The 15,273-nt window shown below is 37.6% G+C and overlaps 1 protein-coding gene across 4 annotated transcripts in view; it reads right to left on the bottom strand.

The window, feature by feature from the left end:
• The window catches only part of PTK2 (protein tyrosine kinase 2), a 183,092-nt gene that overhangs the window by 33,175 nt on the left and 134,644 nt on the right, over window positions 1-15,273 (bottom strand). For 2 of the 4 annotated variants that reach the window (XM_065753630.1, XM_065753628.1), the window contains 6 exons: window positions 13,128-13,184; window positions 11,745-11,765; window positions 10,610-10,707; window positions 6,290-6,374; window positions 2,794-2,894; window positions 1,224-1,339 (listed from right to left, as the gene is read on the bottom strand). In XM_065753630.1, coding sequence (XP_065609702.1) covers window positions 1,224-1,339; window positions 2,794-2,894; window positions 6,290-6,374; window positions 10,610-10,707; window positions 11,745-11,765; window positions 13,128-13,184 — 478 coding nt within the window. The remainder of the gene's footprint in view (window positions 1-1,223; window positions 1,340-2,793; window positions 2,895-6,289; window positions 6,375-10,609; window positions 10,708-11,744; window positions 11,766-13,127; window positions 13,185-15,273) is intronic. The other 2 variants (XM_065753629.1, XM_065753633.1) reach the window with 1 other exon arrangement.

Genomic DNA, 15,273 nt, shown 5'->3' with positions numbered 1-15,273 from the left:
GGAAGTGCTTTAGCATCTCAGCTCTGTGAGGAGTTCACTTTTAGTGGTACTACAGTGCTTCCAATAAGACGTGGATATTTTTTTCTTGCAGCTTCCCAGATGAGAGAAGAAGCCTTATTTATTCATTGATTGTGGATTCTGGCAGACCAACAGACAATTTGATCACAGTTGCTCCAGTTCAGAACTGAAGCTACATCCTCCCATATCAGGAAAATACAATGAAGTTGACTTTCAACATGTTACTGCTGGAGTCAAAATCAGCAGCTACACAGCCAAAACTCAAATGTCTGAAACAACTGTTCAACCCAGTGTAGGAAGCTGCTTTGGCAGGGGGCTGGACTAGATGACCTCTAGAGGTCCCTTCCAACCCCTACAATTCTGTGATTCTGTGAACTGTAAGGGCCTGTTATTTACAATGCTTATATGTTAATTTAAGTACATATAAATATCTAATATGTAAATACATATATCTAAGTATGCATGTTCAATATATACTATATACCATTTGCACTTAAATATTTAAACACAGACAGAACATTCAAGTTTCAAATGGTTCGTAACAATCTGAATTTAGTTAACTGTTAATGGCATACAATTCAGGAATAAAAATCAGCCTTTTCTCCTTAGGGAGGAATTAATAGCTAATAAAATTTGAAACACACCAAGAAAGAAATTCAGGTTCACTTTTTAGCTAAGTAAGCAGTTGCATGTTACAAACGTTTTGTTTTTCCCTGTTCTTTACCTAAGAAGCCAGCTGCCCCTCATTTAACTTCTCTACATTTGGAAGATGACAGCTGACTAGCAGATTGAGAAAATGCTGTCAGCACAATGCAAAACTCAGATGGAATTAATTCTTCTGATTAAAATGAGGCACCATCTACACAGCAATCTAGGACTGAGCCAGCAGGTGTCACTCTTGAAAAGGGGGTTATTGTGCTGTCAGCCTGAAAAAAGCCATACTAGCACAAAGAACATAAAGCATGCAGAAACGTGTCTCAGTGTGATGCTGCTACATATTCAGCATAAGCCAAGAAAAATAAACAGGATAGTTAAGCTTAAAATACAAAACTATGTATGTTAAGTGTGTATCTTCGCTCAAGGAAGTGTGCCTAATCCCAGAATACTGCCAAGAGGCAATCTGGTAATCTAGGACGTTTATTCCCTGGCATTTCAAGCAGTTACACAGAAAAACAGACAAAATACACATATACATAAGGTCTTACCTATGTACAAATCTTTTGCTCTCTAAGTAAGCAAGTGCTGTGCTAAGCTGGTAAGCGTAGAGGATCAGGGAGGCCAGGTCCAAGCTGAATTTTCTCACTTGCAAAAATGATCTCAACTTTTTTGCACAAGGAAGAAAAAAAATGAAAGAAGTCAGGATAGAAGATAACAGATTTGAACAAGCTGCATCTCAAACAGTCAAGTTTACAGAAGCATCAGCAGGCCTGCCTTTGCTTCAGGCTGGATGAGAACAGAAAACCAAGTGCCATGAAAAAACAACCTGCAAAATGTCACCTAAACCAAGAGAACTTTCTTCCACTGCACTCAGGCTCCTTTGGAAGGCTGAGTGTATAAGCTACTGCTGCTCTAGATGCACATGGGCCTATGAGTTCTTCCACTGTGTGATTGTTTTTTTCCTATGTGGCTTCAAGAGACAACAGTATGCAGCAAATCAGAATACAGATAACAGCTGCATTGTTTGAGAAGCATGCATTTTCTTACTTTACATTTGTTAACATAAATACATTTCTCTCAGAGCAATTGCCATCAATGGAGAAATTTTAGAAACTGCATTCCAAGTTAAAGATTGCCACGATGCAACAGAAAGTGGCACTAGATGCTCTGTATAAATTAAAACAAGGATTTGAAAAGTAATCTGGGCAACAGAAAATAAATTCATAGTCTTGCAACAGACAATGACTCCTCTATAGTCTTTCTTTCTCTTTTCTTTTGCCTGTTTTTTTTTTATTATTATTATTATTATTTTTGAACAACATATTGCAGATTGAGATGGTCTTAGAGAATGAAATATTACTTCAGTTCATGTTTTCAGATATCCACAAAGGAAATAAATCAATTTTAAAACCTGACATCTTGTTTGGTATAAACCATTCATCCAAATGATGTGATAATGAGGAAAGTCATTTTAACCAGGGTCTTTGATGGTACAGAAGAAGCATCGTAAAATCAGTGTTCTAATGGAACAATGCTACTGAGGAAGCTTCCAAAAAGTGAGAAATGACTCTAACTATTGTCAGTAAAACTTCATGACTCATCTGAACAGCAAACCCACCCACTTTCATGTGCCACGTTCAGTTTTCCAGAAGGAACTATTCAAGATTGGGCAAGTAATTTAGATGGCTTTGTGCACCCACTTCTTCCCTTCCCATAAACTCTCCCTGCTATCATTTCCTTCAACTGCTGCCCACATAACACAAACCTCTTCTGCCACCTTCAAGGAATGAAAGATGTATCACATAATCTCCCTTCCAGAACACATGCTTGCAAACGCTGTTTAAATGCTATCTCATTATCATCTTCTGACTTGACACAGGTCATGCACTCACTCTGCAAAAGCAACTGAAGTTCTTCTGAAAGCTATGACTAAATCACTTTGGTATGAGCTGATGCAGCTCCCTCAGTGGAGGAGTTAGGTCAAACTTTGCCATTCCTGTGTCCGTGTCCATAATTCTAAGACAAGTATGATATCATGTCTGTCGAGTCTGCCTTTGCCTTAGTACAGATAAGTGACTTTTTCAGTCTTTTGCAAAGACACATGAGAATTTTTCATACCTCTCCAAGCGTACAGAGCTCCATGATTATCCACACTGGGTTTTCTGTAATAACTCCAATGAGCTTCACAATGTGAGGATGATCAAACTGACGCATCGTTACTAAAAGGAGAAAAAATGTGATCGTATGCCACTGAAATTTTTAGCTTCTTAAACAACAAAAAAGTTCTACCCTGACTGAGCATAATGTGTGCATGCTGACCTATCACTACAATGTACAACCTCCTAACCTGTGCCTGAATACTGGAAGAGGAGAAGGAAGAGTAAAACTGTACAATTCAATGGTTGAAAAAACATGTGTTATTTTATAACACAGACACACAATCTCAAGTGATGACTACGCTCACATATGATTTTATTTTCTATGGGCTTCATTAACTTTTCAGTCTCAGCAATGCAGTCAGTATATTTTATGCACTAAGACATAGAAAAGCTAATTAATATTTTGGGGAGGTATGTTTGTGAGGTAAAAAGAAACATCAGTCCTCTGATTATGTTTTCACCTCCCAACATACACATGACAAGCATTCTTAATTTAATTTTACAGTACTGTCTTTTGTATTTACAGCATATACAGAGTCAACAGAAATACACAGCAATTGTTGAACTGGCAAGTCTGCTTCAGTTTCCATATAATATTGTAAACTCCTTGCATACTGTGGCTTTTAATAAATCATAAACTAGAACAGGAGGCATCTTTGGTTTCCTATTCTAAAGAGCTCTGAATTCTACTCTGCACCCTAGTTCACAGCAGTTGTGTAACCAATACACCTTGCAACGTGAAGTATCCCAAGTATGTCCAAGAGAAATCCTTGGGCAACACTACTTACACAATCTAATATTGTAACAGTTCACTAGCATAAGAAAGAAACTAGCACTGCAAAGAAACTTACATGGGCCAAGTTAAGAACATACTCTTGAAAATATTCATGAGTTATGAATACTAATAGGAAATGAATCAATAAAACTAACAACCCTACCAATGATGCAGTTTGACATGTTAATGAAAAAGAATAAAAACAAACGGTGACTCATCATTCGGGCAAGAAAAACTGGTAAAACACTCTACAGAATGGAACTCAATCCCTACATCACTGAATTCCCCTCCTCTCTTCTGAAGTACAGGGAATTTCAGAGTGCATACTTTATGTGCATACAAAGTATGCATCGCTTAAACCAATTTAACTGAACCTGGATGAGAGGTAATGGTACACTATTAACAATTTCTTCTCAGAAACATTGATGATGTATTGGAACAGGCTGCTCTGGGAAGTGGTGGAGCCATTGTCACTGGAGGTGTTCAAGAAAAAGGCAGATGTGGCACTGAGGGCCACAGCTCAGTGCTACGGTGGGGATGGTTTGTCAGCTGGACTAGATGATGTCAGAGGTCTTCTCCACCCATAATGGTTTTACGATTGCTGTATAAAAATCTTGGTAAATAAAGTGCATATTAAAAACAAACATTACTTATTTTTAGAGTTCCCTTATACTGATCAAACTCAAGGAAATATACAGTATGTTTTATGACATGAAAACATTCTTCATTGATGTAAGATGAAGCAGGAATACAGCTATATTAAATTAATTGAGAAGGAATTAACACAAGTATCTGGATAATTCATATGGCTTTATCAGTTTTCAACATATTTCACTGCTGGAAAGTATTTTCCAGAGACTTATTTTATCATTATCACCTGACTAACTTATAAATTCATTGTGCCATCCAGCTTCAAAAGGTATGGAGGAAGATTCAGTTTCCAGAAGAAATGAACAGCTTGTGGAAAGGAGCAATTTTCCAAAAAAAGAAAAAAAGTGGAAGATTAATAAAAATCTACAAATCCCATGCCAAGTTTATATGGTTGCATATAAATATACCTCAATGGTAGCATATTACTAAGCAAAAGCAGATAGGATTGAAGAAGCAGATGTCACTGTCAGAAATACCTTCTTTCATATAGAATCAGAGAATCACTAAAGTTGGAAAAGATCATTAGATGATCTTACCCAGTCCAACTGTCAACCCGTTACCATCATGCCTACTGAACCATGTCCCTGAGAGCCACATCTACCACGGACACTGAGTCCACCACACCCCTGGGCAGCCTGTTCTAACGTCTGACCACTCTTGCCAGAGAAGAATTTTTTTCCTAATGTACAACCCAAACCTCCCCTAGTGCAGGAGTTCCTCCTTGCATGAATCAACCCTAATTTTTTTTTACCACACCATACCACTAAAATGCCTGAAATTATATATTAGTATGATTTATACTACTGCTAAGTTATGTTCTTTCCATCATACTTTGAAGTTCTGAATTTGCAAAGTTTTTGGGTATGTATGCATTACTGAAGGAAAAACAATGCCTAAAGCTCTTCAGCAAAACAGCCAGCACTGGCTAGATGTTGGACTTGGGCCCTTCAGAGAACGCTCTTACAAACAATGAGGGAGCTTCTCAGAGTTTGCAAAGGGAACAGAATCAAGAAATGTAATAGATTGGAATTAAAGAAGAAAAACAGAAAAAGGACTAAATCAAACTTGTAAAGCACTGTTTTTCTGTCTACAATGCTGGCATTTCCTGATACATGGAGCTCGAGTCTAATAAAGTAGATTAAACGAGCAATTATTTTCTACATTGTTAAGAGACAGCTGCTTAACTTGGACTGCTAAGTTCTTCCTAAAGGCAATAGTATTGACTCTTTCTAAGCTAGATGAGTAATTGAAAGAATTACAGCAATGTAAGAAAAATAGGACATTCAAAAATAATAAGCCATTAGCTATGAACACATTTTCTAAACAATTAGAAAAAAAACTGATTAAAAAGAACATCAAGTAGAGTGTACATCTTAACATCTGGATATAACTGATTACTTTAAGGACATAACACAATACCTTTAAAAGACATAGGACAATTGAGGAAGACAATAGGCCATATTTACTTAAAAAAACAAATATTACAGAAATCAAGGACTGTAACACTTCTATGGAAGTTTTCTGCTAGGATTTTTCTCAAAAAAAGTTCTCCTCGTGTATCAAAGGCACCATTTGAGGAATGCAGCATTTATAGCCCATTTTTAGAAAACTGGTTTATTCCACTATAATTCTGACTGATAAGTATTACACGTAACATTTTAGCAAGTCAGTTAACGAGGACAACAACCCGACCTAAAAGGTAGTGTAACACACTGATACAAATACTACCACATCTTAAAAAAAATCATTCAGGAGAAGGAAACACAAGATCAGATCTTTGGCACTCCAAAACTCTGAAGTCTTCCAGGAGTCAGATATCACTGCTGAAATTCGGAAAACCAAATAATGCATGTCTAATCGTGTACAAGGGCAATGCCAAGGTACAAAGCAGTCTTCCTGGCATATAATGCAGGAGAGAACAAAGCCCAAACTACACGTTAATGAAACAAATTAGTACCAGAAGACTGGCACGGATGGCTGCAAAGTCTTTCCAAGGACCACTTACACAAGTTAATAACGTAATACTCACAGGCTTCTTGTAAGAACTTTTCTCTAACACTGTCTGAGGTGCAGTTTTTACACGTTTTGATTGCAACAGCCATAGCCGGGTTTTCCTGAAAGAGATTCAGAAATAACTGCAGCACAACCCACATAAAGTCAGGTCTAAAATTCCAACAAAACCGATTTAGGGAAAATGACTATTAAGTAAAATACCTGTAGTTAAGAAATTAATTTTGAAAGCATCAAAGTTAAAATATTATTATAGTCGAGACACTTAGTGTGCATTTACAACCAATTAAATCTGTTTTAAAGTACATTAATTGGTATAAAATTCTGACAAGAGGATGACTAAGTGTACAGTACTGTAAATGTTCCAGCACTGAAGAAGATTAGAATGGAAGCACAGTTAGCAAAAGCAAAGGGAACAAGTAGATACGTGCCTGAAAAACACACTTGGCTTCTGTAAGCAACTTGGAAAGCCAAATAAAGGGCTTTTTGTGGCTTTTACAGTGCAAAGACCAGCTATAATTTTTGACTGACTCAAATCCTTTATACAAAGCAGATTGCTAACAGGATACATACTAATTCAGCTTTTCAACTGAATTCAAACTATAAAGAGAAGTAAAACATTTTATAAATTAGCTTCACAGCCAGTTACACCAAGAGCTTAACATTGAGTTGAACTGAACACGTGTATTCCAAATCAGAAACAGATTTGAGCATCTGATTGCTTATCCTCCGAATACAGAAAAGTGAGAAGCTCTGAGACAGCCCAAAGGAGGCCTCCTGGCTCAGGAGGAGTCTTTCATCTTATCTTCCTTTGGTGCATTTTACAAACACTCCTTTTTAAGTCACAGACAGCACTAAGGAGAGCGTTTCCCTCCCGAAGAAGCTTTAGGGGTTCACCAGGATTCAAAACACCACAATTTACTCAGAAAATGGTGGGTTTTTTCAAGTTTAAATCTCTATTTGGCAAGTGCAGAACCTGCATAATGAGCTGGAAAGCTCACGTACTGCCAGCTCTCACAAGAACAGCTCTGCAGAACTTGCAATAGAAGCTGCTCCATCCATGTGGAGATCCATCTGCTCCAGCACAGCACATCCCCACTGCTGCTTCCCAGGCTCAAGCGTCACTCCAAACAATTCTCAATGAACTGGAAAAGCAGGCAAATTGTTCTAAAATTAATTCTGATTAAGGCCTGATCGAGGGTTAATGACTTCCCAAAAACTGCCCTGAGGAAAAGCACTTGGTGTTCTGTTGGATGAAAAGCTGGATGTGAAGCAGCTCAGAAAGCCAACAGGACCCCAGCTTGCATCAGAAGAGGGCTGGCCAGCTGGGAGAGTACCCCAGGAAAGATGCAGAGCTGCTGGAGTGGGTACAGAGGAGGGCCATGAAAACAGCCAGAGGGCTGGAGTGCCTCTCAGCCTGAAGAAAGGTTGAGGGACTTGGGGTTTGTTTAGCCTGGAGAAAAGAAGGCTCTGAGGAGAACAAACTGAGGCATTCCAGTATATAAAAGCCTATAACCAGGAGGGGACCTACTGGGCAGACAGTAACGGGACAAAGGGAAATGGCTTTAAACTAAAAGTGGGAAGACTTAGATTAGATATAAAGAAGAAATACTCAGAGGGTGGTGAAGTGATGGAACAGGCTGTGCATGTGCTATGCCTGGAGGTGTTCAAGGCCAGGCTGGATGGAGCTCTGGGCAGCCTGATCTGATGGGTGCTAACCCTGCCCATGGCAGGGGGGGTTGGACCGGGGTGGTCTTCAAGGTCCCTTCCAACACAAGACATTCTGTGATTCTATGAAATTGCCAACTGTGTCAATGGAAAGATTACAAACCACCTTCTCTCCAAAGGGATGCAGGAACTCACCCAGTTTTTAAGGCAAGTCACAGCTCAGCACGTGTGCACATTCTCACCTTAGTTTAAATATATTTTTACAGACAAAGTGTATCAGAATTAGAATAACATTTCTATTCTGTAGGCTTAAAAGTTCACGATCCATGTTAGCCACAACACAGCTCTTCAGGTTGACTTTGCAGGAAAATATCAAAAATCTTATCCCATACACAAACGTGCCCATAAACGGAGCGAAGAGCTGGTAGAAAATTCAGATGATTTTATTCCCTTCTGAAACTGGAATCCAATAACGAAGGTAGGGAGAGACTTCTGAAGGCCAGGCAGACAAATCCCTGTCCTGGAACTACGTAGGTTTTATAACATCTCATCACTAATATAATCAAAAAGAAGAGTTTCAGTGTCTGCAGACAGCAAAGATTGCACCAGTTCTGCACAACAGAACACAGACACACAGAGCCCTCACACCAGGGTTTTGAATATGTTTTGTTTTTGGCTAAGACGACAGAACAATGAGGATCCAACAGCAGACTGGTACCACTTGTACAGCAAGCAGTAAACACTATTTTAAATGACTCTTTTGGCTTAATTCCATAGTAAATAAGCCTTGGAAGATAATTTTATTTGAATTGCTCACACCTGAGGAATAAGCACCTATATGCACGCCTAACTCCTCATACAGTATGCTATAAATACATGCTGGTTGTGATACTTCAGAAATATTTAGTAGTGAGTAGCCTTGAAGAAGGCATAGATGCTGCACCATTAATAAAGTAAGAACCTCACAAGTGCAATGAACAGGGATAAGTGAGATTTTCAAATTGGAATTTGAGCTAGTAGAGTAAGAATCCAGAAATCTTCCCCATGTTTTTACATGCGAGCTGAATACAAAGATGGAAAAGTTATCATATTATTGTAACTGATTTTTCACCTGTTCTATCATTTCTTCCAGACATATAAATTACAGTCTATGATTATTACATCAAGATTTAATGATACCTTACTATTTTCACTTTACATATGCGAGTATCTTAAATGTGGTAATAATTTCATTAATAAAAATAATTAGTAGGTTACCATTTATAGAAAGCTGACTAGGCACATGATGACTTAACAGGATCTTTTTTTCTATTCAAGAAAGAAAAAGAATGGAGATAGACAACATTTACAGAACAGCTCCAAGTCTATCATTGGTTTCACAGAGCACTAGATTTATCCCCTGAGCTCCAAGTTGACTGCAATATTCTTCCTCCAATACTCCTGTTAAGCTGCCCGGGGTTAAATAAAAATTAAGGACTGATCCTAATACTAAGTACAGCAGACCTGTTTTATTGAATGAAGTTATAATGAAATATCTCAAATCTGTATGATTTATTTGAACACATATCTCTATTTTAAAGCACTGTGTTAAATATGTATTTATTTAATACATCATGCTAATCAGGTGTTTCCGGGAAATAATATTTCTGAAGTCAGAACTCAACTGTTGTGCACATGAATTACAACTTCATCTACAGGAATTCCAGACAATGAATTTCTTGATGAGAAATATCCATTTACACTTGTAGATTTCATTCCTTACTACAACTGGCTCAAGTTAAATCATTTTACAGCTCTGCTTCCATTCTACCCCCTACTCCTCCAGTCTGCAATTTAATTTTTCATCTATATAAACTGTGATCTTAACTTCTGCCACTGCAATGTGGAAAACACACAGCACCAGCCCAAAGTCCAGGAGCACCACTGCCCTCACAGTGAGGTGACTCTTGCACACTGAGGCTGTGCTGGATCTGCATCTATTTTGTATCTCTTCTTTGAAGAAAGAAGAGTAACTTACACTAACTTGTGTCCAAGTCATAGAGCCAGAGAGAAAGATTCTTACTGCAGGAACGGATGTTCTTAAATACTATTGCCCTCAGTTGTAGGCTACTGCCTTTTCAGCATAAAAGACTAAAACTTCTCTATTTCAGCAGCGAAATTTTACTCAAGATGACTTCATCCTGACACAACTGGCGGTTTCTCCACTGAAAGCTGAACCTAAATCCAACTGAGGCTGAACATCTCCAGATACTGCTTTAAACCTCTGAGAAAGTTCTACAGCACTGAATACTCAATAGTGGAGCACAGCCAGAGGAATACGTGCCTATTGTGCTTGGGTAAACTCAAAATTAAGAAGAAGGTGTGTAGTTAGGTTTAAAAGTGAGTTTTAATTCTAGTGCTGAAAGTGGTTTTACTAAGGGCACGAACAGTCCACCTGGCATTTCTGACTCACTTTCTTACCCGTGAAAAATGGGGCTCACTCTAGTGCCACTATTTCAGATATCTGAAAATTGAAAAATATGCTCTACATGGGAATTATTCTGATAAATAAACCACAGCACTGACATTTATTTATTCTAGAAGGCATATGAGGCACACTTTTATTTATTTAAACCAGAAAGAGTTTTTTTCTGTTGTTCACTTGTTCTTTTGTTTCAGAAGTGAAGCTTACCGGACTCACGTAAATTCCTTGGTGCACATCTCCAAACTGTCCTTCACCAATGCAGCGCCCCAGCTCAATTCTCTCCCTTTGAATTTCATAATCTCTGGCTATAAGAATATAATGCACTTTAAAATATCAGATCTCCAAAAAAAGGCAAAGGAACAATCCACAAGATACCAAACTCAAAAGTCAGTCACTCCAATGTCTCACAAATGAATAACTAAGATTAACAAACGCTGCACACCAACCTATACAAATGCTGTATACACAGTGGAAACCTCTTAAACAGAAGTTTGAATCAAAGCATTGAAAAAGAAACTCTGAGCTGTAATTACTTGAATTAACTAGTATGCATTATTTGTATCAATGCAACAGACATAATCAAATCTCTTGCTAATAAAAGATAAAACATAAATAGCCTAGGACAATAGAGATAACAGCTCGCGTGCCTTTATGAGTTTAAGAGAAGTCCACTATGTGGTATTTTAGATCTTGGAACCATCGAAATTAGCCAGGAGAATTTTTAAAGAGGTAACTGCAAGAAAAAAAAATACAGAAACAAGAGCATGGCAAATAAAGATAGAATGAAAGAGCAACATTTTGAGTGCACTGCACCTCCAACAGTCTGTAATTGGAGTAAAATTGACAGAATGCACTGCAACTTATGCAATTTTATTAACTTCACTGTTTAACAGACTGAGAGCTATTCCCGATGAAAATGCCTCAGTACTTCGGCAAAAACACTGAAACAATTGCAAGTGAATTACTTCATTTGCAATTTAATTTCTAGCAGACATGGAAAAATATTTCTGGAACAGCAGAAAAGCATGTACAGTATATGTTTTCACTCTACTTACATTACTCAGACTAAAAAATAAACTACCAGCTTAGGACTTAAGGACTGATATTTTGGACTTCATTAACACTACAGAAATTATGTCATCTAGAGATGGATAACGCCATGTTAAATGCCCTTTTCATTTCTTGTTTTAAGTACTGCATTTTCCTCTTTAAAATCCCAAAGCTAGCCGGTTTAACTATAGATAAATAATGTTTATTAAATGAAAGTGAATAAGAAACTCAAAAATTCCACATCATTCCAAACTGCAAGCATACAAGGATGGATAAAGGATCTCCTGTTTACCTTCATCTATTCCATAGCTTTCTGCAGTGCAATTAAGAGAAAGATCAAACGCTTACTTAGAGCTTCTTAAAATCAAGTCAAGGACAAACATTTTTTAACATTAATTTAGCAAAACAAAAAGAATATAGTGATGCAATTTTAACTTTACATTGGCACAAGTCACAGGGCTGTTCTTGTGAACTGCCTGAGCCCTGGGAGAGCTGAACACTTGAACCCACTTCAGTCCAGCAGAGCACTTAATGTTCATGTCAACAGCCCATGCCACGGGCTTTCAAGTGAAGGCATAAACTGGAGTGTTCAGAGTCATCCAGTGCTGGACTGCAAGTCGTTACTTCAATGAAAATTTAAAAGAAAAGATTACAAAATAATTATAATAAAAGAATCACACAGAGTTAATAAGTTAAAAAAATACTTATTATTTTTTGGTATGGAGGATTTAAGTTACCATAGTACTTTCTTGACCCTGCAATTATTTTAATGGAATTGTGTAATAACTTACTGCAAGATATTCAAAGCATGTTGTACATTTCTAGAAAACATATATTCTTGCTTTTCAAATATTTTCCACAGTAGCATATTATATAATAAACACTGAAGTGATTATGAAACACTTCTGTCTTGTGAAAACCTGGAGAAATTCCTAAACATATCCATTATTTTCCAGCACAACGTGGTTATCAGCTCAGCACCATCCTCCCCTGTCACACCAATACAACCTGGAACTTCTAGAAGCAGACAGAACCAACTGCCTAATTCTACAGAAATCCCAGGTTGCCAAAATACCTTTGTAGGGTGCAGATATAACTTAAAATCAGCATATGGACTCTGGTGTGAAATTAGCTGACTGACAGTTCCGGATAGTAAAAAAAATCCTGGTAGTGGCTAATGCATGATCTTTTTTTATTTCAGAGATGAAGATTCAGAAGAACTTCGCATAGTTTTTGTTCCTGAAGTCTTTCATCTTGAAGGAAATTGCATGAGGTACAGAGGACTTTGCTCTAGATATCAGCACGTGTGACACAGAGCAAGGACCAAGGATGGGAAAGTTACGGAGCTGTATGTAAATGCATTCCCAATTCCTTGCCTTTATGACATGAACTGTACTCATTCTTTATGCAGTGTTCAGCATCACAGTAAAAAAAATATATCTCCATTTTATGACGTTTTGAGACATAAAAGGGAGCTCACAGTGAAGTCATTGACAACACCAAAAGATTTAACAGAACTTTACTTTGTTTGTTTCATAACCTGAACTTAAAAGGACAGAGAAGCTAGGAATTTTTCATGGAGCAGTATGTGCACAAAGAAAATATTCTTAAGGCTGAAATTAAGATTCAGTCCCGAAGAAGTTGCTGGATAGAAATTTCCAGTTAACATACTTACTTGATGGCATTGTATAAGTATCTTCTTCATCTATAATCTCTGCATAGTCATCTGTTTCTGTAAAGGGAGGAATTGAAGAGTTTCGGGAAAAGCAGATGAAAACACTTCTCCAAAACAGTATCTCCAATGTATCAAAGCTGATAAGCCACAATCCCCCACTTCAACAGCGCTGGGACACACTTACAATAGCATGAATAAAAGTTGCTCATGCATAATTTATGGCATGATAATGACTTCAAGTGCCAATTATGCTACGTCACATGGATGCATTCAGCAAGGAATAAAAGAAAGTTTCACTTGTATTCAGAAAAGCTTAAGCTCTGTAACCGAATCCAATCTAAACTGTTGACTTCAAAAGAAAATCTTTTTAAGAGCCAATTCAACCACAGGAAAATAAAAACATAACACATTATTAATGGATTAAACCGTTTTATCTTCAATAAAGCGTGAACAGTAGTTTGCTAGTATTTGTGTCAAACGAGCAAAACAGATGGTTAAAGATGTTCTAGAGCAGCACTGACTTACTGTCAGTGCAGCAAGGTGAGCAACTTTCTGTAGTATTTCCTAAAGAGAACAGATCTTTTTTTTTTCCTTGTGCTCCTCAGTTTTGTCAAGTGGAATTTTGCTACCAGATTGGCTGTCACCAATCAGCAGCTTTGGAAAACAAGCAGCTCTCAAAAGTTTTCAGAAAAACAACAGCATCCTTCTTCCTCTATTTAAAACTTCCGACTTTAATATCATCAGTTCTTCTAACAGTGTAACTGGTGGCTTGTCCTGTCCTACCAGTGGGTACTTCTGTTGCTCTGAAGAGCTCTGAGGTCATGTAAGTCATTTCCTAATGGTCAGAAGTTCTCCCAGGGTTCACAAAACCAATCCACGATAATCAGTCACTTCCAAACTGTTAAATTCTATTCACCAACTTTAATTGCACAGAGATTCTCAATATTGAGCAATTTCAAGTCCAGTATGAGGTTTTAACAGCTGTTTTCAGGTGACTACATATTGGGCTGCCTCTGAAAGGCATGACTCACTCCTGCCCTGGAGCATAAGAACAATCCTACACCTCCTCTGCATCATTTCTGGAGGTGTGATTTCTAAATGGTGAATGGGACAAAGCAAAGGCTGGGATGATCCCTTTTAGTGTCAGCCCTCAGTTCAAACCAAGCCAACCAGAGCAAGGCTCCTAATACTACACAGCTACATAAACAAGTTTTCAAACAAACTCAATACTCAACAACTAGAAAACTCCAGGTTGCCTATAACATTTGAAGTTCAGTGCACTTCAGCAAGTAAATATAGATTCATGATCCTAACTTCATAGCACTATTTTTCTTAATACACCTGTACGAATATATACTGTCCTGTAAAAACAGTAAAATTTCCGCTATTTAAATTTGCATCAGGCAATTTCTATTTAGGACATGGCAAAATAGAATCACCTAACAAAAACACAGTGAGTTATGAAGACAGTGCACAAGCACAGGCAGCATACCCAGCTCTCAGTGTTTTTTCTCCTTGTAATACAAACCAAAGTTTTAACAGAAAGGTGAACTCTAGGCTCATCTAAAAAGTCAGCAACCGTCTGAAAGGTAATAGTGTTAAAGCACTCTGCTTGCTTCTGATATTTTGTAAGGTGTTTCTAACTTTTGCTAGGTGGGATATACGTCAGCTAGTGTCACAAGCTGTTATCTGAGGATGATACCAAAGAGCTCTTCCCATCTGGTTAAAAAATGGACCGAATGAAAGACATTATGAACAACTTCAAGAAGAATTTAAGAAGTATAGAAGGAAAAGTGGTGTCACACTGTCCTTTAAAAAACTAAATCATTTGTCACACTACTTTATGGAACAGTGCTTACGAATGTGACAAATGATTTGGCTTGTTCACCTCCCTACTTCAATTTAATGAAGTTAATTCATAACATAAGCATTAGCAGAACACTTTGTATGGTTTTAAGACATTGCTCAGACTTGTCCTGAAACTAAAAAGGTCCTCATCACCAGTCTAAATAAATGTTTGCAATTAACTACATAAACATTTCCTGTTACACATTTAACACTCTTAACACTCTGAAGAGGAGCATACAATGAGAATTCAGAGATTCCTATACATGTTTAGCATTATTTCTTGGAATTAGAGAAAAAT

The sequence above is a fragment of the Cyrtonyx montezumae genome, unplaced genomic scaffold, assembly GCF_038088225.1.
Source record: "Cyrtonyx montezumae isolate F1298 unplaced genomic scaffold, pur_monq_1.0 scaffold_8, whole genome shotgun sequence".
Taxonomy (NCBI): domain Eukaryota; kingdom Metazoa; phylum Chordata; class Aves; order Galliformes; family Odontophoridae; genus Cyrtonyx; species Cyrtonyx montezumae.
Note: the sequence above shows the minus strand (reverse complement) of the source record. Positions and strands in the feature narration are given on the sequence as shown.